This window comes from Macaca thibetana, chromosome 5 (assembly GCF_024542745.1).
Source record: "Macaca thibetana thibetana isolate TM-01 chromosome 5, ASM2454274v1, whole genome shotgun sequence".
NCBI classification, from domain to species: Eukaryota; Metazoa; Chordata; class Mammalia; order Primates; family Cercopithecidae; genus Macaca; species Macaca thibetana.
In genome coordinates this window covers 148,728,172-148,748,966 of record NC_065582.1, presented here as the reverse complement: position 1 = coordinate 148,748,966, position 20,795 = coordinate 148,728,172, and the positions used below count along the sequence as shown (strand labels likewise).

The window sequence follows — 20,795 nt, the reverse complement described above, 5'->3', positions numbered from 1 at the left end:
TTATAAGGTAAATACAACTGTGCAGCCAGTGTCAAGATTAAGAAATGGAACATTTCTGGCCAGGCGTGGTGGCTCACGCCTGTAATCCCAGCACTTTGGGAGGCCAAGGTGGGTGGATCACTCGAGGTCAGGAGTTCAAGACCAGCCCGGCCAACATGACGAAACCCTGTCTCTACTGCAAATACAAAAATTAGCTAGGCATGGTGGTGCGTGCCTGTAGTCTCAGTTACTCGGGAGGCTGAGGCATGAGAATCGCTTGAACTTGGGAGGTGGAGGTTGCAGTGAGCCAAGATTGTGCCACTGCACTCCAGCCTGGGGGAAAGAGTGAGACTCTGTCTCCCCCAAAAAAGAAAGAAGTGGGGCATTTCCATTGCCTCATAGTCCTCTTTTGTGTCTGCCTCAAGGTAACCATCATCCTGACTTCTGACACCATAGTTTAATTTTGAACAAGCAGGTAATTTTTGATGGCAAAGTGATGTTACCCAATTTGATTCCCCATTATTTTCCTAAGACTTGTCTCTCTGACTGATGAATGTTCATAAAGTTAAATCACCTTTAAGAAATAATGATTTAGCCGGGCGCGTTGGCTCATGCCTGTAATCCCAGCACTTTGGGAGGCCGAGGTGGGTGGATCATGAGGTCAGGAGATCGAGACCATCCTGGCTAACACGGTGAAACCCCATCTCTACTAAAAATACAAAAATTAGACGGGGAGTGATGGCGGGCGCCTGTTGTCCCAGCTACTCGGGAAGCTGAGGCAGGAAAATGGCGTGAACCTGGGAGGTGGAGCTTGCAGTGAGCCGAGATTGCGCCACTGCACTTCATTCAGCCTAGGTGACAGAGTGAGACTCTGTCTCAAAAAAAAAAAAAAAAAAAAAAATAATAATAATAATGATTTGCCACTATCGAGGATGGTGAAGTTGCATGGGAGATTTTAGGGAGATGACAACTCACTAATTGTATTTCAGAATTATGTTAAGGAAAGATTTGTTTCTTGATCGTGTATAACACCATAAACGTTTATTTCTCTGCTTTAGTGACTTCTCTATGATGTTTAACAAGTTCCATGATGCAGTCTCTGGTTCTTAATCAGTTTTTAATGAAAAACAACTGTGGTAGTATACTGTTCCTAGTTGTGGTCTAATTTCCTTCCTATTTGAATAGTTTTTTAAAGTGTATTTTGAGGGGAAAAATACGTTAATACTCCTCCTCTACTATATGATTAGCTTTTTAAAATATTTTGAAATAGATGATGATGAAGAATTTCTCCAAGCACAATATACATTTTCTTGTGGGGAGAGCTGGAAGGTTTAATTAAAGACACAGGAGAAGAAAGAGTGGGCCAACCATCAGGCGCCTGTACCTGCTCAGAGGCCTCTCGTAATTCCTGTTCGCTTCCCTGGACCTTTTTTTTTTAATAGACTTGATTTTTTTTTTAGAGTAGTTTTAGGTTTACAGGAAAATTGGGTGAAAAGTACAGAGTTTCCATATTAGCTTTCACTGTCCCCCACCCCCCAGTTTCTCCGATTTTTAGCATATCTTGCATTACTGAGGGTTCATTCATTATAATTGATGAGCCAATATTTGTACATTAATATTAACTAAAGTTCATGGCTTACATTTGGGTTCACTGTTGGTGTTCTATATTCTGTGGGTTGTGACAGATGCTTAATGTCATGTGCCCATCATTATGGTATCATACAGAATAGTTTCACTGCCCTAAAAATCCCCATGCTCTGCCTGTTCTCCCACCTCCTCCCTAATCCTTGATCATTTTGCTCTCTCTATAGTTTTGCCTTTTCCAGCATGTCATGTGGTTGGAATCACACAGTAGCCTTTTCAGACTGGCTATTTTTGCTTAGCAATATGCACTTAAGGTTCTTCCATGTCTCTTTACGGCTTGATAGCTCATTTCTCATTGCTGAATAATACTGAGTTTTGTGGATGCACTACAGTTTCTTTACATTTGCCAACTGATGCCCATCTTAGTTGCTTCCAAGTTTTGATAACTGTGAATAAAGATGTTGTAAACATGAGATCGTAGGTTTTTGTGTGAATATAAGTTTTCAGCTCATTTGGGTAAACACCAAGGAGTGCAGTTGCTGGGTCATGTGGTCAGAATGTGTTTAGTTTTACAAGAAACTGCCGGCCTGTTTTCCAAAGCGGCTATACTGTTTTGCATCCCCACCAACCATAAATGGGAGTTCTTGTTGTTTTGTGGACATTTGGACTTAGTATATCCGTAACTCTTTGATCTAGCAGTGTTAAGTTGGGATTGTGGCATTACTGCCACTTTCCTTTTTGAGAATCTAATGCCCACTTTCTCTAGAGGAATCCACTTGTTGCATGTAACTTGTAAAATTTTATAATATTGAGGTTCATGGCCTGGAGTCCAGGTTGAGAGTGTCTGCTTTAGCCTCTAAAATATTTAATATCTCAGTCCGAAATCTGAAAGAACAGGAAGTCCTCGATGGAAACAAACCCTTCTAATCATTAACTATCTTTTCCTTACGTGACAAGAACAACTTACCTTTTATCTTGTTCATTAAGAAAGGACTGGGTTTCTTTAAGAAAGGACTGTCAGAAAGTCTGGGTTAGACGTGCAGGGTAAAGTCGCTTTCTTAGTTAGCTGGGGAAGAAGTGACCAAGAGTGGTGTTGACCCAGACTCAGATCCTTGTGTAGTCGATCCATTTATGTCACTGAATTTGTTTTAAAGAACAGGCTGGAAGTTTGAAGTAGGGAGAGAGGAGGAACAGGCAATGGATATTTGTCAATATAAAAAAAGATGTATTTTCAAAATTTATAGACTAAAAACTTTGTGTATCCCAAAGCAATTCATTTTACTTTATTTATATACAGATAAAATAATACATTAAATTAGGTAGACTTTAAAAAAATGCACTCTGGCATTTCAAATCCAAGGCATTTGGGGGCAGGAGGAGACCATGGAGTTTCCTCTGCGCACCATCCTCACTTCAGCAGACAGGGAAGCTAGGATTAAGGGGCGTGGCTTCCGTCTCACTTCTAGGCAGCAACCAGAACCTACATGTCCTGACTTTGGTCCAGTGTGCGGTGCCACGACCCTGTCTAAAAGTTAAAAGGTATAGAGAGAATTTTTTTTAAAGAAAGAAATGTAGTACACGCCATGAAATCTTGTATGGAAGGACGTGCCCCATGGGGATTCCACAGAGCGCTTCTCGGTGAACACATTTAGCATAGGAAATTATGACATTGAATCCCGTTGCTGTTTTCCTTGCCCATTCCCTAAGGGTTTGTCAATGTTTGGTCATTATGGTCCCTGACCTCTGGGTATTTACATGGATTTTGTGTTTTTCCTCATGTTTTAAAAACTATTTATTTGTTAAACATTTTGACTCTGTCTCTATCTGATATTAAGGATTCATTTTAGATAGGAGGACAGCAGAGATCACAAGCTGAATCTGACCATCTGGCTCCACTGTTCCTTTTTGAAAATTACCTCTACTTTTAGGACCATTGGTGCCCCCTAGTGAGATAACTGAGTAAAAGCACTAGTTTAGTGAATGGAAGCTGTTAGCGTTTAAAAAGAGACGGCTTAGCAATGTTGTTGACCATTAAAAATCCTGTTTCTGATTTTTGTTTTCAAGAAATTGAGACCAAGAAATGAACAGCGAGAGAATGAATTGATTATTTCTTTTCTGAGATGTTTATATGAAGAGAAACAGAAAGAACACATCCATATTGGGGAGATGAAGCAGGTATGGCATTTTTGTCTCTTGTAATTGTTGCCAAGTCTCTGTGTAGACAACGTTTTGAGGATTTTCTGAAACTCTGATACCTCTTTTTCTCTCTCTGTTTTATTTTCCTTTGTTGCACATAGAGGGGAGATTTGGGGGTGTTAGATTATGCATGCTTGAGAAGATAGGAAAAGTTTCTGTCTGCACCATAGCAGAGTTGGAACAGCTGCTCTAATAAGAGGACTGGCTTAGAGCAGCAAGAATTGAGTGTAAGAGTGGATGCCACCAAGATGAGCTGCTTGGCTTGCAGGGAGCTGGTCTGTCACCTCGCCTTTCTTCTCTGTAAACCTGGACAGACATTGCATGGCTGCCTTTGGAATTACAAAAAGTACCTGAACGTCCTTTGTGATACAAATGCTAGGTCACAAATCAGATACAATGTTGGCAAGCCTGACTTATGTGCTCTTCAGGTTAGAACTTGGATTAATTCCATTTTGCATGATGAAAATACAGAGTCTCCCTCCCCTCCACTGTCTACAGCATTATTTAACTTTTCTCTTTGTGGGGTCTCAAGGTAGAAGCTGAGGCTCTCTGCAGATCTCTCCCTTGGAAGATCTTCCCGTTTGGGAGTCCCTATGTTATGTGGTACCGCAGACCATTTCCTTTGTCTTTTGGACTCCGTGTGAGTCCATTCGTAATGAACCATTAATAGCTTCAAAACATACACGTTTTATGTTTGCTAAAGTTACGTGTTGGCCAAAAATCTAGGGAAAAATCAGTGAAGGATGTACAAGTTTCTCAGTTTCCCAAAAGTGTGTCCCCTTTTCTTTTTGAACACTCCCCGCATGCGTGTGCCAAAGACTCTTCTGTGCTCAGCGGTGTGCCCTGTCCCACGGCAGCCTCTGCGTCTGGACCCTAAACCAAGTGTACAGTTTTCATGGGGTGTACACTTAGCAAATCTCCTCATTAGCTTTCTACCTTCCGATGGCTTAGGCAAACGCATGCCTTCCCTGAACCCTTGGGCTGGTGTACAGTGTCAGCCATGGTTTCTAATCTCATTGGCCAGCCATGGGGTCCTTTAGCAGTGACTCTAACATGAGTATATGACCTGTGTGTTTTTTTTTTATTTTTGACTTTTGGTCTTGATGTGTAGCCATTCCTCCCTTCCCAGCCTGTACCCTTAAGATAGCATTCAAGTTCTGTGTGTCTCCTGTTCACTTTTGGATGGACCACACAGTCTAAGTTTTCAGTTAATTCTCGAGTTCATTTTTCGCCTATTTCTTTTCTCTTTTCCACTCCCTTTTTCCCCTCTTGTGCCACTGATTTTTTTCCCTGTTCCGACTGTCTTTTATCTGAGTCAGTCTGACGTGTTCCAACAGAAAATTGATAATTTTGGAGTAATTTATAACTGCTAGAAAGGGGAATGAAGCATTTACGGTGGATGGAAAGTCTTCTTTTACTAAACATTTTGAGCATTTGTGGTGAATGGAAAGTTTTGACCTAACTGCAGACTCATTTTTATGGACCAGGATATTTTTATGGTTTGAGCATAGATCATCCAATAGAGAAATGTGTTTAATGTCCCTCCCCGCCCCCCCCTCCCCGCCCCCCCCCCCCAAAGTATAAGAATTCAGTGTAGAAGCCTTACAAGCAGAACTGGCGTCTGTGCAACACTTTTACTAGGGGTTTCTAAACATCATGACCCAGAAGGCTCATGTCTTCGTCTATAAAGAAGCTGCCCTAATCCCCTGATGAGGCTGGTGTACTCCAGGCTGGACACTCTCATGGGCTCTGAGGAGTGGGCTTCTCAGAGCAGCAGCTGCTTTATAGACCCGTTAGGCACAGCCTTGAGGTTCACTGATAGATTCTTTGCATGTTTTCTGCTATCAGTTTAGCCACATGGATTTCATTACCTTCTTGTTGGACCTAAAAATTTCTAAAGCTTTTGTAAATGTGGGAAGATGTGACCTAGACCGTGGTAGGATCATGACTTTGACAAAGAACTTCTCTGGCCACAGGACTTCAAAAGTGGACAGAGGACAGCGAGCACTCCTCTCCGTGCTCAGGGTCGGCAGGGAGGCCATATGTGCTTTTCAAAGACCAAAAGAATAGTGCTGGGTAACTGTCAGAGGAGTTGTGAAATAGAAAAAACCCTGAATGAGTCTTTTGATCTTACAGAACAGGGTTCAGTTTGGGCAAGACTTATACATTAAGTTAGAGGCTGTCACGTTTTAGTCAGTGGACTTGTCGTTTCCACCTGTATTCACAGAGGTGGTACAAAAATTAGTATGAAATCAGCTGTCACTTACTGAATGTTTACCAAGTGCCAGATACAGTTCTCATTCCTTATGTAAATGACTCCATTCATTCTACAGGATTTTTGAGGTAGGTGGTAAAATACCCATTTTATAGATGAGGAAGTGGGGAAGAGCAGTCAAGCAGTTAGCTAGTGAGTAGTGGAGTCACTTTGTCTGACATCTAAGTACTTTATCTTAATTATTATTATTATTTTTAAGGAGCTTAACAAAATTTGATGCTATATAACTACTTACTGATTTCCTTGGGTCTCTTTTCTAGCAGATAAGATTTTCTTTCTTTTTTTTGTGACATTTTATTATGAAATATTTCAAACATATAGAGAAGTTGAAAGAATTATACTATGAGCACTCATAAACCCACCATCCAGATTTTACAGTTTTAAACATTTTGTTAATTTGGTTTATCATATATCTATTAGTCCACCTTATTTTTCCATGCCTTTCAAATTAAGTGATATCAATACCCTTCATCCCTAAACACTTTAGCATGCATATCATTAACTAGAATTTAGTGTTTGTTTCCAATTTGGGGGAGATGAAATTTACATATGGTAGGTTATGCAAATCTTAAGTACTGTTTGTTGAGTTTTGATGACTGCTACTACATTCAGGTAGCTCAAACCACTATCAAGATATAGAATATTTTCATCCTGCCGCGCACGGTGGCTCATGCCTGTGATCCCAGCACTTTGGGAGACCGAGCCGGGCGGATCAGGAGGTCAGGAGATCGAGACCATCCTGGCTTAACACAGTGAAACCCCATCTCCACTAAAAATACAAAAATTAGCCAGGCGTGGTGGCGGGCGCCTGTAGTCCCAGCTACTCGGGAGGCTAAGGCAGGAGAATGGCGTGAACCCGGGGAGCGGAGGTTGCAGTGAACCAAGATCGCACCACTGCACTCCAGCCTGGGTGACAGACTCTGTCTCAAAAAAAAAAAAAAAAAAAAAAATTTTTTTTTTTTCATCCTACCAGAAAGTAGCCCTATATTCGTCTTCTAGTCAGTCCTCACTACCCCTTCCCCCAGGTAACCACTGTTTTGATTTTTTTTCACCTTAGATTAGTTTTGCCAGTTCTAGAATTTCTTATAAATGGCATGATACTCTTTTGAGTTCTGGCTCCTTCCGCTTAGCATAACATTTCTGAGACTCATCAGAAACATTATGCTACATTGTTGCATGGATCAGTTGCTTGTATCAGTAGTTTGTTCCTTTTTGTTCCATGGTGTTAATGTCAAGAGTTTCTTTCTCCATTCTCCTTCTGAGCTGCTTGATTATGAATAAGGCTGCTGGTAGATACATTGTGCCAGCCTGGGATGGTGGGTTCTGAACTGAGAATTTCAGTGTAGCATCAGGATTTAAAACTTGAATCCAAACTTTCATGCCTAGAGTTCACCCATCTGTCGAAGGATGTGCAATATGATGACTGCAATTGAATTCACTGTGGAGCCTCCAAATTAGAAATTATTGTCTACAAGGGCCAGGCACAGTGGCTCACGCCTGTAATCCCAGCACTTTGCGAGGCTGAGATGGGAGGATTGCTTGAGGCCAAGAGTTTGAGACCAGCATGGTCAATATAGCGATACTCCATCTGTTTTTTTTTTTTTTTTTTTTTTTTTTTTTTTTAAAGAAATTACTCTTAAGAACCAGCATCATCTTCCAAGGAGAAACTTCTAGATACTTATTTTAAGATAAATAAGGAACAAGTTATATTCTAAATGTGAATTATTTTTTAAATGCAATTTTTTAAACAAACTTTATTTGAATTATGGCAATAGACATGGAAAACAATCTTTTTTGATAGTAGGGGACAGCAGAAGAAACATTGAATTAAGTACACAGAGATTCTTCAGGCCTGCTTTAAAAACACATGCATACAAATGCACTTCTGTCTCTTAGGATCTACTAACTGATGCTGCTTGCTTTAGTCTTTTAGCTAATATTTCTTTTCTTTCTTTCTTTCTTTCTTTCTTTCTGTCTGTCTGTCTGTCTTTCTTTCTGTCTTTCTGTCTTTCTGTCTTTCTGTCTTTCTTTTTGACAGAGTCTTGCTCTGTTGCCAGGCTGGAGTGCAGTGGCACAATCTTGGCTCACTGCAACCTCCGCCTCCCGGATTCAAGCGATTCTCCTGCCTCAGCCTCCTGAGTAGTTGGGACTACAGGCATGGGCCACCACGCCCAGCTAATTTTTGTATATTTAGTAGAGACGGGGTTTCACCGTGTTGGCTGGGATGTTCTCTGTCTCTTGACCTTGTGATCTGCCTGCCTTGGCCTCCCAAAATGCTGGGATTACAGGTGTGAGCCACTGCGCCCGGCCAATATTTTCTTTATATGTCAAAACAATTCAGTTTGCTTCACTTTTATGAAAGGTTTATTATGAGTTTGAAAGCAATTCTCCCTTTTCTTAACTTTGTAACGGGTGTTGAGTAGAAGGCAGGTCCCTGGGGGCCCTTTGTGCGTAATTCCCTTTACTCTGGAGGCTGCCTTGAGCCTGGACAGGCCCTTACACTTGGTCAGTGATTGCACAGAACCAGTTGCAACAGGTAAGGCGCCTCCCTGTGGCGCATAGCATTTCGCAGGCACTTGGTCACTATTTGCTGAGTGAGTCTGTTACCTTAGGTGTGTATTTCCCGTGGACCTGCCAGGGGATCATTGCTCATTCACTCATTTTGAACAAGCCAATATTACATGTCCAGGGTATGCTCTGTAGTGTGAAACACAAAGGTAAATGATAGTTTCCCTTCTCAAAGGAATTTCTAAGCTAGTAGCCATTCTTTTGATGCATATTCTCATTCTCATAGAATTAAAATTATGGATAATTGGACAAAGCTGAATGTCGCTCTAATCAGAATCCATTCTTTTTCTTTCATGCCTTGAAAAATATGTAGCATTCATTAGTGAATTAGGATTTCATTATTCAAAGAAGACATTAAGGTCTTTGAACAGCAGATTACTGAATAAAATAATGCCTAATAGCAATAGAATGAGGGGAAGACATAGTTAAGGAACATTTTATGCCCATTAGACTGGCAGAAATTTTAAAAATGTGACAATACCTTATAAAGGTGAACTTTCCTATACTGATACTGAGAATATGAATTGGTACCATTCAGGGGAGAGAAGCTTGATAGTATCTGGTGTAGCTGAAGAGGCACAGTCCCTGTGACCCAGTGAGGACATTCCTCATTATTTCCCTTGCCAAACATTTCACGTGAGTCTGTAAGGAGCTCTGTACAAGAGAGGTCACTGCAGCCTCCTTTGTAAAAGCAAGAAAAAAAAAGCAAATAAGTGTTTAACAATAGGAACATGGATAAATTAGGTTATACAGTGAAAATGTGCACTCTGGCTAAAGTGAGTGAATCAGAAAACATTTGTCAGCAGGAGTAAATCTCAAAAATAGTATTGCAAGAAGGAAGCTAATTTACAGAAGGATGTATGCAGTATGACACCTTTCATTTAGTTTCAACTACATATCTTTTATGGACACATACATACATATAAAAGTAGAAAACATGAATTGATAGGATAAACACCAAATATTTCTGCATATGGCCAGATGTGGGGAAGTAGTGGTGATTAAGCTTCAAAGATGTCTGTAGTGGTTCCCATTAAAAGTAGGAAGTAGGCTGGGCACAGTGGCTCACACCTGTAATTCCAGCACTTTGGGAGGCGAAGGCAGGTGGATCGCTTAAGGCCAGGAGTTGAAGACCAGCCTGACCAACATGGCGAAACCGCATCTCTACAAAAAATACAAAAATTAGCCGGATGTGGTGGCGCACACTTGTAGTCCCAGCTACTCGGGAGGCTGAGGCATGAGAATTGTTTGAGCCCAGGAGGTGGAGGTTGCAGTGAGCCAAGATCGCACCACTGCACTCCAGCCTGGGCGACAGAGTGAGACTCCATCTCAAAAAAAAAAAAAAAAAAAAAAAAAAAGAGGCTCATAGAACAGATAATAGTCATGATATCTGACATTTTTTGAGTGTCTGGTTTACATTTTTGTTTTTATTTTTTGAGACAAATCTCACTCTGTCACACAGCCTGGAGTGCGGTGGTACGATGTCAGCTCACTGCAATCTCTGCCTCCCGGGTTCAAGTGATTCTCCTGTCTCAGCCTCCCAAGTAGCTGGGATTACAGGCATGCACCACCACACCTGGCCAATTTTTACATTTTTAATAGATACAGGGTTTCGCCATGTTGGCCAGACTGGTCTCAAACTCTTGACCTCAAATGATTCATCTGCCTCAGCCTCCCAAAGTTCTGGGATTACAGGCATCAGCCACTGTACCCTGCCTTGGTATATGTGTTTTGATTTGTATTCATTCATTTAAGCCTCATGACAGCTCCGCGAGGAAAGTTCACTATGCATCCTCAGGCTGCAGGTAGAGGGCCTGAAAGGGACAGGAGATAACAGTTTGGCCAAGACCACAGAGCCAGGGAATAGCAGAGGAACATTTCACCTGGGCATTGCACTCCAGAGCTGTGCTTCTCACTGTTCTCAACCCCTGGCAAACGCTCACTTGAACAAAGCCAGGTGGTGATACAAAGGTATTTATTTGTTATATTAGTCTCTACACTTTTCTGTGTGCTTGAAATATAACAACTGCAACAAATAATATGTCAGTATTTAGAGTAATGGGGGATTTGCTTGTGTGTGTGTGTGTGTGTGTGTGTGTGTGTGTGTTTTTGAGATGGAGTCTCACTCTGTCGCCCAGGCTGGAGTGCAGTGTCATGATCTCGGCTCACTGCAACCTCCACCTCCTGGGTTCAAGTGATTCTCCTGCCTTGGCCTCCTGAGTAACTGGGAATACAGGTGTGCGCCACTACGCCTGGGTATTTTTTGTATTTTTAGTAGAGACAGGGTTTCCCCGTGTTGGCCAGGCTGGTCTCAAACTCCTGACCTCAGATGATCCACCCACCTTGGCCTCCCAAAGTGCTGGGTTACAGGCATGAGCCACTGCGCCTGGCCGTTTGTTTTTCTAACAAAATTATTTTCTAACAGAAAGCAATCAGGTGAGAATCCACATAAGAAACAAATTCAGAGATATTTGTTGTATATTTTTAAAAAATGTACCTTCAACTGGGTGTGTTAGCTCACTCCTGTAATCCCAGCACTTTGGGAGGCCAAGGCAGGTAGATCACTTGAGCTCAGGAGATTGAGATCAGCCCGGCCAATGTGGTGAAACCCCGTCTCTACAAAAAATACAAAAAATTAGCTGCGCGTAGTCCCAGCTACTTTGGGGGCTGAGGTGGGAGGATTGCTTGAACCTAGGAGGTCAAGACAGCAGTGAGCCATGATTGTGGCACTGCACTCCAGCCTGGGCAACAAAGTGAGACCCTGGCACCCTGTCTCAAAACAAAAACATAAACAAAATAGCACGTCCTTGTAAATAAGTAACACTAAGACTTCATTTAGTACAACTCCATTGTATTTTTATTTTCATTTTCTATGGCCAGTAGTTAAGGGAGAGAAGCTTGGTTGCAGAGAATGAAAGGACGATGGGAAAATAAAAGTAGGAGAGAGGAAAATGCAAGAAAGCAGAGATCTGTAGAAAGGGACGAAGGGTTTGTATAGGCAGAGAAAATATGTTCTTTAATTGAGAAATTTCTGTTTCACCATCTGAAATGCCCTCAAAGGTAAGTTATTGCTTTATTTTGAAAAACTAATCATAGCTACCTTTGTCCCACCCTGTGTTCAATGCTTTACACACTTTACCTGTTTTAGTCTCACAACACAGTGTTATGATTCGATCTTGCCATTGGTCTCACTTTGCTGAAGAGGAAGTTTGAGGCTCAGAGAGAGTAAGAAACTGGCAGAAGACCACAGTTAGGGAAGACAGATCTCTGATCCAGTTGCAGAGTCTGAGCAATAAACTGCTTCACCTGATTGGTTTCAAAGCACATTTCCTCATTTTACTTGGGGTAATCACAGCAGCTCTCTGAGGCAAAATTATTTCCTGGACTTGCAGCCATGTCACTAAGGAGCAGATGAGGTGAGATCACAGACAGAATCAGAATGATGGCCTGGTGCCAAAAAGATGTGCCCTAGAGATTCTTCATTCCTTTAAGAAGGAGAGGAGGAAGCGATAAGTGACTTAACTTTTCATTTTTCACTTTTTTAGACATCGCAGATTGCAGCAGAGAATATCGGAAGTGAATTACCACCCAGTGCCACTCGATTTAGGCTAGATCTGCTGAAAAACAAAGCAAAGAGATCTTTAACAGAGTCTTTAGAAAGTATTTTGTCCCGGGTAAGTAGCATAATTTCTCCCAATTTAAGTTAAATCACTTTTTAGGAGAGTGTTAGATTGAGTTATATGCTTTTATTCCATCAATGTTCATAAAGGTAAAAGTATAAAACCTTTTTTTTATGTTTTCTCAGGCTTAGAACAATATTATCTACATTTTAAATTGTTTTTAATTTGACCTAGGTTTAAAAGAATATGTATTCCTTACTCTTTTGTATTATATCCAATGGGATTTTTTTTACCTCCCCAAATAATATTTGTTGACCAGTCCCTATAAAGAGCATGCCTTAGATACACTGAGGTGTGGCTTCTGTTCTCCCTAGTATTATTGTGTATAACTTAAAAAGCAGTTACTGTCAGCTGCTGGTGTTAGGTTTCTAAAAGGCTATATAGTAGGAGTCAGCAAATATGCCCATTGGCCACATTCCACCCACCTCTACTTTTGTAAAGTTTTATCAAAACACTGCCACATCCATTCATTTATCTGTTATCTAAGGCTTTTGTTTTGCAGACTTCAACAGTTGCCGCAGACACTATATGCCTCACAAAGCATAAGACACTTACTATCTGTCCCTTTACAGAAAACGTTTACCAAATATAGCTCTATAGAAAGAACAAAGTACACACGTACATCAATCTGGGAGTTCTTTAAGAAATTACACCTCCCTCCCATGAGTGTAAATAGCCTTGATGGCACGTCTGAGAAATCAAATCTGATTTTCCCTCAGATTTTCACGCCTTTCTGGAGTATGCAGTATCTTCTTATAGTTCTTCTTGATTTTATCGCACACTTCTTTTGAAACATCTGATTTTTATTATTTTTTTAATTAAGGAAAGTTAAATTTTATTTTCTTTGAAGATGTTTCTGAGAATTTTGTAGTATCTTCTGAGATCACGAAAAACAGTTGATTTACAAAACCAGAATTGGGAGGGGCTGCATTTGAGAGCTCCCAAAGGGATGGAGTGCTGTCTGAGTGACAAGCTGCTGGCCATTATGATGACTTGTGACCCAGGGGAGGGAGTTGCTGAGTGGGCTTGCTTGAGCGCTTGATTTTCCTTATAGACGAATTGTCTTGTCTTCCTGCCTGTCACCCCTGCCAAATTACTCAGCCACCAGGTGTTTTGGAACGTTTAGGTTAGTGTCTTTTTTTTTTTTTTTAAATGATGGAAATGTTGATTATTTTAATGTACATATATCCTTAGTAGCATTTCTCAGTAGATATATTTTTTTCCTCAGCTTATTTAAATGGACCAATCTGCTTCTAGGTGATGCCTTTGCAAAAGCCTCCAGGGTCATAACTCGACTGCCTTTTCTTTATATAGGGTAATAAAGCCAGAGGCCTGCAGGAACACTCCAGCAGTGTGGATCTGGATAGCTCCCTGTCTAGTACATTAAGTAACACCAGCAAAGTAAGCACATTTCTCTTTATATGACACCCTGAAGAAACCAACAAATCGGTCTTGCTCATCTCCTGTCTACATGCCTCCAATCATTTGCTGCTTCCAAATTTCTTGGCACAGGTGGATGACTGGTCATGCAGGTCTATCATAACATAAAAGTTTTACATGAAAGAGCAGATGGGGCCAGGCGCAGTGGCTCATGCCTGTAATCCCAACACTCTCAGAGGCCGAGGTGGGCAGATCACGAGGTCAGAAGATCGAGATCATCCTTGCTAACACGGTGAAACCCCGTCTCTACTAAAAATACAAAAAATTAGCGCCTATAGTCCCAGCTACTAGGGAGGCTGAGGCAGGAGAATGGCGTGAACTCGGGAGGCGGAGCTTGCAGTGAGCCGAGATCGAGCCACTGCTCTCCAGCCTGGGCGACAGAGCGAGACTCCGTCTCAAAAAGAAAAATAAATAAAATTTTAAAAAAAAGCAGATGGTCATTCCATAAACAAAGAAACAAGATCACAATTTGAGACAAGTAAGATCTAATTTGTCACAATACAATCAATGGATTTCTTTCTCAAGTAGATTTTCCTATTAAAAAATAATTAATATTGGGAAAACCTCAAAAAGTGGATTTGTGAATTTAGAGGAGTATACGACTTAAATTTTTCTTGTTTAAAAACATTTTTATTTTGGATTTAGGGGTACATGTGCATGTTGATTACATGGGTATATTGCATACTGGTGGGGACTGGGCTTCTAGTGTACCCCTTTATCCAAGTAGTGAACATTGTACCCAATAGTTAATTTTTCAACTTCCACACCCCCTTTCATTCTCCCCCACTTTTGGGGAAATTAAATTTCTGAAACTTTATCCTGTAGCTGGCTCTATGATTATAATGAACCATTACTGTTTTATTTAAATAAGCAAGTATCTATGTCCTTCTTTTAATAACTTGCTTTCCAGACATTTAATCATATTTAAACCTGGCCAGTTCAACGTTATAACTGCTGAAAAGCAGGTTTGGGTCTTGTGCTGGGGGGCCAGCTTTCCCTTCTGCTACCAGAGGACTCTCTTTTGCAGTAGTGAGGGAGGGAGTGTTTGCGGAGTCCAGCTCCTTACCACAGGCAGGGTTTACAGTCCTCTGCCATCCCTCCTAGACACATGGCTTTCAGAATTTTTCTAACCTACAGCAAGAAGCACATTTCACATTGTGGCGTAGTTCACAAACACACATACCTACACACACATACCTACACATTCACACACAAAATTAAAAGTTAACAAAACAATATTTACTGTGAACAACATATAATACAAACTGATATTTTGTTCCATTTTAAAAATGCTCATGGCAGACTACTCAGTTGTACCACCTACTAAAGTGATAGAGGGCCCAGTTTGAGATACACTTCCTTAGATGAGTGCTTCTCAAATTTTAGGTGCCTTCATCATGGGGTTCTGGTTAAAGTGCAGATCCTGGTTCAGTAGGCACTGGAGGAGGCCTGAAATGGTGCATTTCCAACGAGCTCCAAGGCAATGCTGCTGCTCCTGGTCTGCAGACCCCCTCTGGGGAGTGAGGAGCTAGACAGCAGTCTTGTAAATGTGAGTTTCTAAGCTAAAATCCAGGGGAACATAGCGTCGTCCAGCCTCCGTCTAATACACACTGATCCCACCCTGCAATTCATTGCAAGTGTGGAAAACCTTTTGTCTATTTGTTGTATACAGACGAACCACACACAGCCCCTTTCATGTAGGCAGTTACCTAGGAGGTGAGAGATGACAGATGCACAAACAGCTGCAGCATCAAGCAGAGTGTGGTAGGAGCCCAGAAGTTACAAATAAGAGACATTGGTAATTTCAATGTCAGAAGAGCAAGGGGAGGGGAAGTTAGGTTTGGTCAGTGGAACCAGGAAAAAGGTGAGGAGTAAGGGGCCAGTGATGCTATTGGACTAAATCTTGGTGTAGGAATTGTGCCTATGGAAGTGAACAGAGAAGAAGGCATTCCAGACAGACCAGTGTCAATAGAGATACAATGAAGAAATTCATGTCACCCAGGTGGCTTTCCAGTAAGCCTTATTGCTTGCTTTTTATTTTTCTCCAAAATGCAGAAATAGTAATATATACATATTCATTCTTCAGTACTCGATAGTTGTGAAGATTCTTTTAAAAAGTTATAAAAGTCTATCTAAGATTTCAATTTCTAGAGTCATTCTAAGAGAGATGCTACTTTTGAGAAGCTGCTTGCGTGTATTGTGTATGTTTATGCGTACTTCTTTACATCTTTCTTTTATTCATCTTGAATTGAGAAACTGCTATAAAGATACTCTATTTTATGTAATTTGATCTGTTCTAATAAATTAGTCACCTACGAGATGCAAAGAAGCCAAATAGCCCTGAAATTTGACAAATGAAAATGGCCCTTTCAGTTGTCCAGTTAAGCTAAGGGTTAGCTCTTTGATCTAATTTGGAGGGATATTAATAAGAACTTAGATCAACAGGTTTGCATGATGAAGATTGTCTTCTGTGATGTGTTGTCTTAAATAGACTTTTAAATCTTTAAAAGAATCTTCACAGCCATTGAGTCCTGAAGAATGAGAAACTTGAGTTATGAAAGTAATCAACATTTCATAGTATGCTGATGTTTTTTATAAAATTAAATATATGTAACTTCTCCCTTTAATAAACAAATTTCATTTTTTTTTCAAATTAAAACCCTCAATACCTGCTACCTAAAAGGCACTCAACTGTGTATCAAATGAACAGGTAGAATTCAGAGTCTCCAGTCCACTATTAGATATATTCATTCCTGTTTATTCATGTTGATTTATTTTTTCCCTTTCAACAATTTCAATAGGGGAAAGCTGCTACAATTCCTCTTTTTAAATATTTTAGATATATTAAAAATATACTGGCCACTAGCCACGTCCTGGGTGCAGTGCTAAACATCAGTTTGCTCGAGTGGTAGTAGTTCATTCCTTTGAAAAAGCATGCATCATGAAGGCATACAACTTTAAAATGTTGTCATGATTCTCAACAAATGTTTGAGCACTCCATAGATTGTTGCATACCTAATAAAACAATACCTTACGTTTGTATAACATTTTACAACCTAAAAAGTACTTTTGGTTGTATTATCTTGCTTTGTTCTTGAAACTCCGATAAATTTTTACTATACCCTCTTACAGATGAAGAAATTGAGGTGCAGAAAGAATTTATTTCCCCTGAATTGCAGCAATAAGTGCCTACAGAGTGATTTTCCATATTCTAAGAATATTGATACAGTTCTTAATCTCAGATTATGAAGTTGAATCTCAACAGTAGATCAGATTCGGAGAGAGCTTTAAAATGTGGGTTTAACATGAGTGAACACATGTGGCAAAGATAAAGAACTTGGTTAAGCCGTGGAGACAAGTTGTCCAGCACTCACACTCCTTAGAAGCTGTAGGAAACAGTCCTGTTTTCTAGAGAGAGGGCACTATTCTTGGCGTTGCCCAGAACGTTACAGATTGTAGCTTCTGTCCTCCACTCCTGCACTTGGCCAGTTTTCCCACTTCTCCAGCAAGCCAGCAGTGTGTCCTTGAGGAGCTGGCATTTATTTAATGGACCTTCATTTTCTTCTGCTTTTGGTGGTGGCCTCTAGATGGCATTATAATCAGAACACATACTCAGATACTGAAATGTTTGCCTGCACTGGAACTAGAGATTTATAAATCCCACAAATTCCCCATGGCGTGTCTGATCTGCTGTGTGTTTGCTGTCAGGAGCCATCTGTGTGTGAAAAGGAGGCCTTGCCCATCTCTGAGAGCTCCTTTAAGCTGCTCGGCTCCTCGGAGGACCTGTCCAGTGACTCGGAGAGTCATCTCCCAGAAGAGCCAGCTCCGCTGTCGCCCCAGCAGGCCTTCAGGAGGCGAGCAAATACCCTGAGTCACTTCCCCATGGAATGCCAGGAACCTCCACAACCTGCCCGGGGGTCCCCGGGGGTTTCGCAAAGGAAACTTATGAGGTATCACTCAGTGAGCACAGAGACGCCTCATGAACGAAAGTAAGATTTGTTTACATTTGTTGCATAAATAGCTGGGGCATATCTGTGACTAGCCGGGTATGTGCATCCCAGGTATGTTTACTGAGTGAGAGAAACGAGTAAGGCTTTACTCTTGGTTCAAAGAGATAAAACTGGAAGCAGTGACATGTTTGTTCGAGCTGCTGGTGTGTATACAAGCAATGGATACATGCATTGTCAGGAAGCAGGTGAAAGTGAGCAAAAATGTTACCTGACATGCGCAGTCATTACTCCTCAAACAAAGTAAGAGACATTGCTGGCTGTGGAACTTTGCTGCTGTGAGGAAGAGGGCAAGCAGATGAGTCTCCCCATCCGAAGCCCTGGAGCAGGGCTACAGCGGGAGGGAGAGGCGGTGACCCCTACAGGCAGACCAGGAGAGGTATGCTGACCTTATGGGGTGACAGGGGTGCCTCGGCGTCTGGTCCTAGCTCTACTGTGAACTAATTGTGATGTGGACAAATTTGCTAAACTTCTCTGTATCACAAAATTGGAGTAGATGTTTTCTAAAATCTCTCACTGTAAGAATTCTAGATTCTTCTAACAAGATTTATTCATTGTAACAGTTGGGTTTCAGTGACCAGTTAGAATCGTCTGGTTATGGAGAAGGGTACTCAGAAGTTCCCCCTGTTCCTTCCAAGTGTCCCTTAGTGATTCATTTGACTCTATGTGCCAGAGACTATGAATGGACACACAGTGATCTTTAAAAACAACTTTAAGCAATTTAAAAAATCCCTCACCTAATATGAATCAGGGTCACACCTGTGTACATTGCTGCCTTCTTCTGACTGGCAGCCGCAGAAGTCCCAGGACCTGTGTGTTCATGTAGTTCATACATGAATCATTGAGAGTGTGCGTAGTACAGAAGTGTTTGGAATGTTCTGAGTAAAGAAGTGTGAGCATTAACAGCCCTGGACGATGGAGCAGAGCCTCCCAGCTTTGTTTTCTATCAGCCATTGGAAAGAGTTCTTGGTTGTTTGGAATTCAGTGGGGTAGTGGTGATCCCAAAAGCAGGGGACACGTCAGAAGGTACTGCTTAATAAATACACGCTTTTAGAGACACGCATCATTGGGTTGTAGCCCTGTAAGTTTCTTGTGTTTAACACCCTGTCCACACACTACTTCTGTTCTGCCTCACCACTGCCTGCCCACTCCTCTGTTGTTGGCGTTTTCAGTGATCATGGAAACATTCCTGTCTGGAGAGTCCTAGTTCTCTTGTGAAGTCTGCTGTTTCTCAAAAGCCAGAGTTGGTAGGACTCAGTATCAGTACTTTTCCTTTCTCCGTGAAGAATGTGGCTTCATAATAGATGATGTTACACATCCGTAATGAGAGGGATGGGGAGATGCCTGTCTGTCTGCCTCGCTAGCATGGCCCATTCTGCTTTCTTTCCCTCTTGTGAACTCTTTTCTGATTTATCTGCAGGAAATAAGACATTGAAATTCAGGACAGGATATTGTTCATTTTAAAGGGAAATATATTTTTTTAAAGTTCAGATTTTTTTTTTGCTTTTGTTTATACTTTAATTGAATTTTTTTTTTTCCTGCCAGTTCCTGAAAAAGGAAATAGAGAAAGAAATACTATTGTTCCTGGGCGAAGTGGCTCACTCCTGTAATCCCAGACCTTTGGGAGGCTGAGGTGGGAGGTTGCTTGAGGCCAAGAGTTCAAGGTTACAGTCAGCTATGATCGTGCTACTGCACTCCAGCCTGGGTGACAGAGTGAGACCTATTTAAAAAAAAAAAAAGAAAGTATTGCTGGGAGCATAAACACGTGGGAGATGGTCAAGAATGGCCATCGATATACTCTGTTTTTTAGTGAAAACTACCTTTGCCAGAGAGCGAGCAGAGATGAGGAAGAGGAGTGGAAGAAGTGCTCCACTCTGACAGTGTTACTGGAACAACGAGACAAAAGCAGTTGTGCTCCTTCCATCTGTTTGCTCCGTGTCCCTGTTGGCGCCCCCTCTCCTGCTAACCCCCCCGTGCTTTCTCTGATTGCTGTTTAGTGTGGATCCTTCACCTGTGGGTGAGTCTAAGCACCGCCCAGGTCAGTCTTCAGCTCCTGCTCCTCCACCTCGTCTTAACCCCTCCGCCTCCTCGCCAAACTTTTTTAAGTACTTAAAACATAATTCCAGTGGAGAACAAAGTGGGAATGCTGTGCCAAAGAGGTGAGCTCACTCACGTGGCAAGTTTGGTGTTGTCTGTTTTCCTGGGGAGTTCACACTGATGAGGACGTGCTGAATGGGGGGAATGTCCATGCAGGAAGCAGAGCCACTGTGTGTGTGTTTGTGTGTATGTGTGTGTGTGTGTCTGTCTGTGTGTCTTTGTTTATATTTGGTCTTATTTTCAGCTGTCATTTGAACCAAGTTAATTTTACTGTTGATTACTTTTCTTAAAATTATGAAAACAGATGTTAATGGCAAATTGGTTTGTGTTTGGGTTTGTTTTTGTTTTTGAGACAGGGTCTCACTCTGTTCCCCAGGCTGGAGTGCAGTGGCGTGATCTCGGCTCACTGCGGCTTCTGCCTCGTGGGTTCAAGGAGTTCTTCTGCCTCAGCCTCCCGAGGAGCTGGGACTACAGGCACACGCCACCATGCCCAGCTAGTATTTTTATTTTTTTTTGTAGAGATGGGGTTTCACCATGTGGACCAGGTTGGTCTTGACCTCCTGACCTCAAGTGATCCGCCTGCCTCAGTCTCCCAAAAGTGCTGGGATTACAGGTGTGAGCCACTGTACCCTGCTGCAAATTGTTTTTTATATGCTTATTTTCACATTTCCTTGCCCTAGTGGACACTTAACATGCATGTGTATACACACACATGCACACACACACAGATTAACATCTGTGTTTGATCATGTACACTGCCATTTGTGCTATATCAGAAACTTCCTGATTGATTTAGGAGAATTATTTTTCCCAGTTTGAAAGGAAGAGTCATTTGGAAAATGGATTGGTTTTCGTTTTTAAAAAATTATCCCATTCATTTAAAATCAAATTTTGTTGGTGAAAATGAAAGTTAAATCTCATTCGTGAACTACTTTTACTTTCTTATCTAGTTTACTTTTCTTAGCATTA

The 20,795-nt window shown here is 41.4% G+C and overlaps 1 protein-coding gene across 7 annotated transcripts in view; it reads left to right on the top strand.

The window, feature by feature from the left end:
- Positions 1 to 20,795, top strand: part of TBC1D1 (TBC1 domain family member 1) — a 248,669-nt gene that overhangs the window by 141,572 nt on the left and 86,302 nt on the right. For 4 of the 7 annotated variants that reach the window (XM_050790904.1, XM_050790905.1, XM_050790906.1 and 1 more), the window contains 5 exons: positions 3,628 to 3,738; positions 12,148 to 12,276; positions 13,597 to 13,683; positions 17,431 to 17,711; positions 19,727 to 19,888. In XM_050790904.1, the coding sequence (XP_050646861.1) occupies positions 3,628 to 3,738; positions 12,148 to 12,276; positions 13,597 to 13,683; positions 17,431 to 17,711; positions 19,727 to 19,888 (770 nt within the window). The remainder of the gene's footprint in view (positions 1 to 3,627; positions 3,739 to 12,147; positions 12,277 to 13,596; positions 13,684 to 17,430; positions 17,712 to 19,726; positions 19,889 to 20,795) is intronic. The other 3 variants (XM_050790907.1, XM_050790908.1, XM_050790910.1) reach the window with 1 other exon arrangement.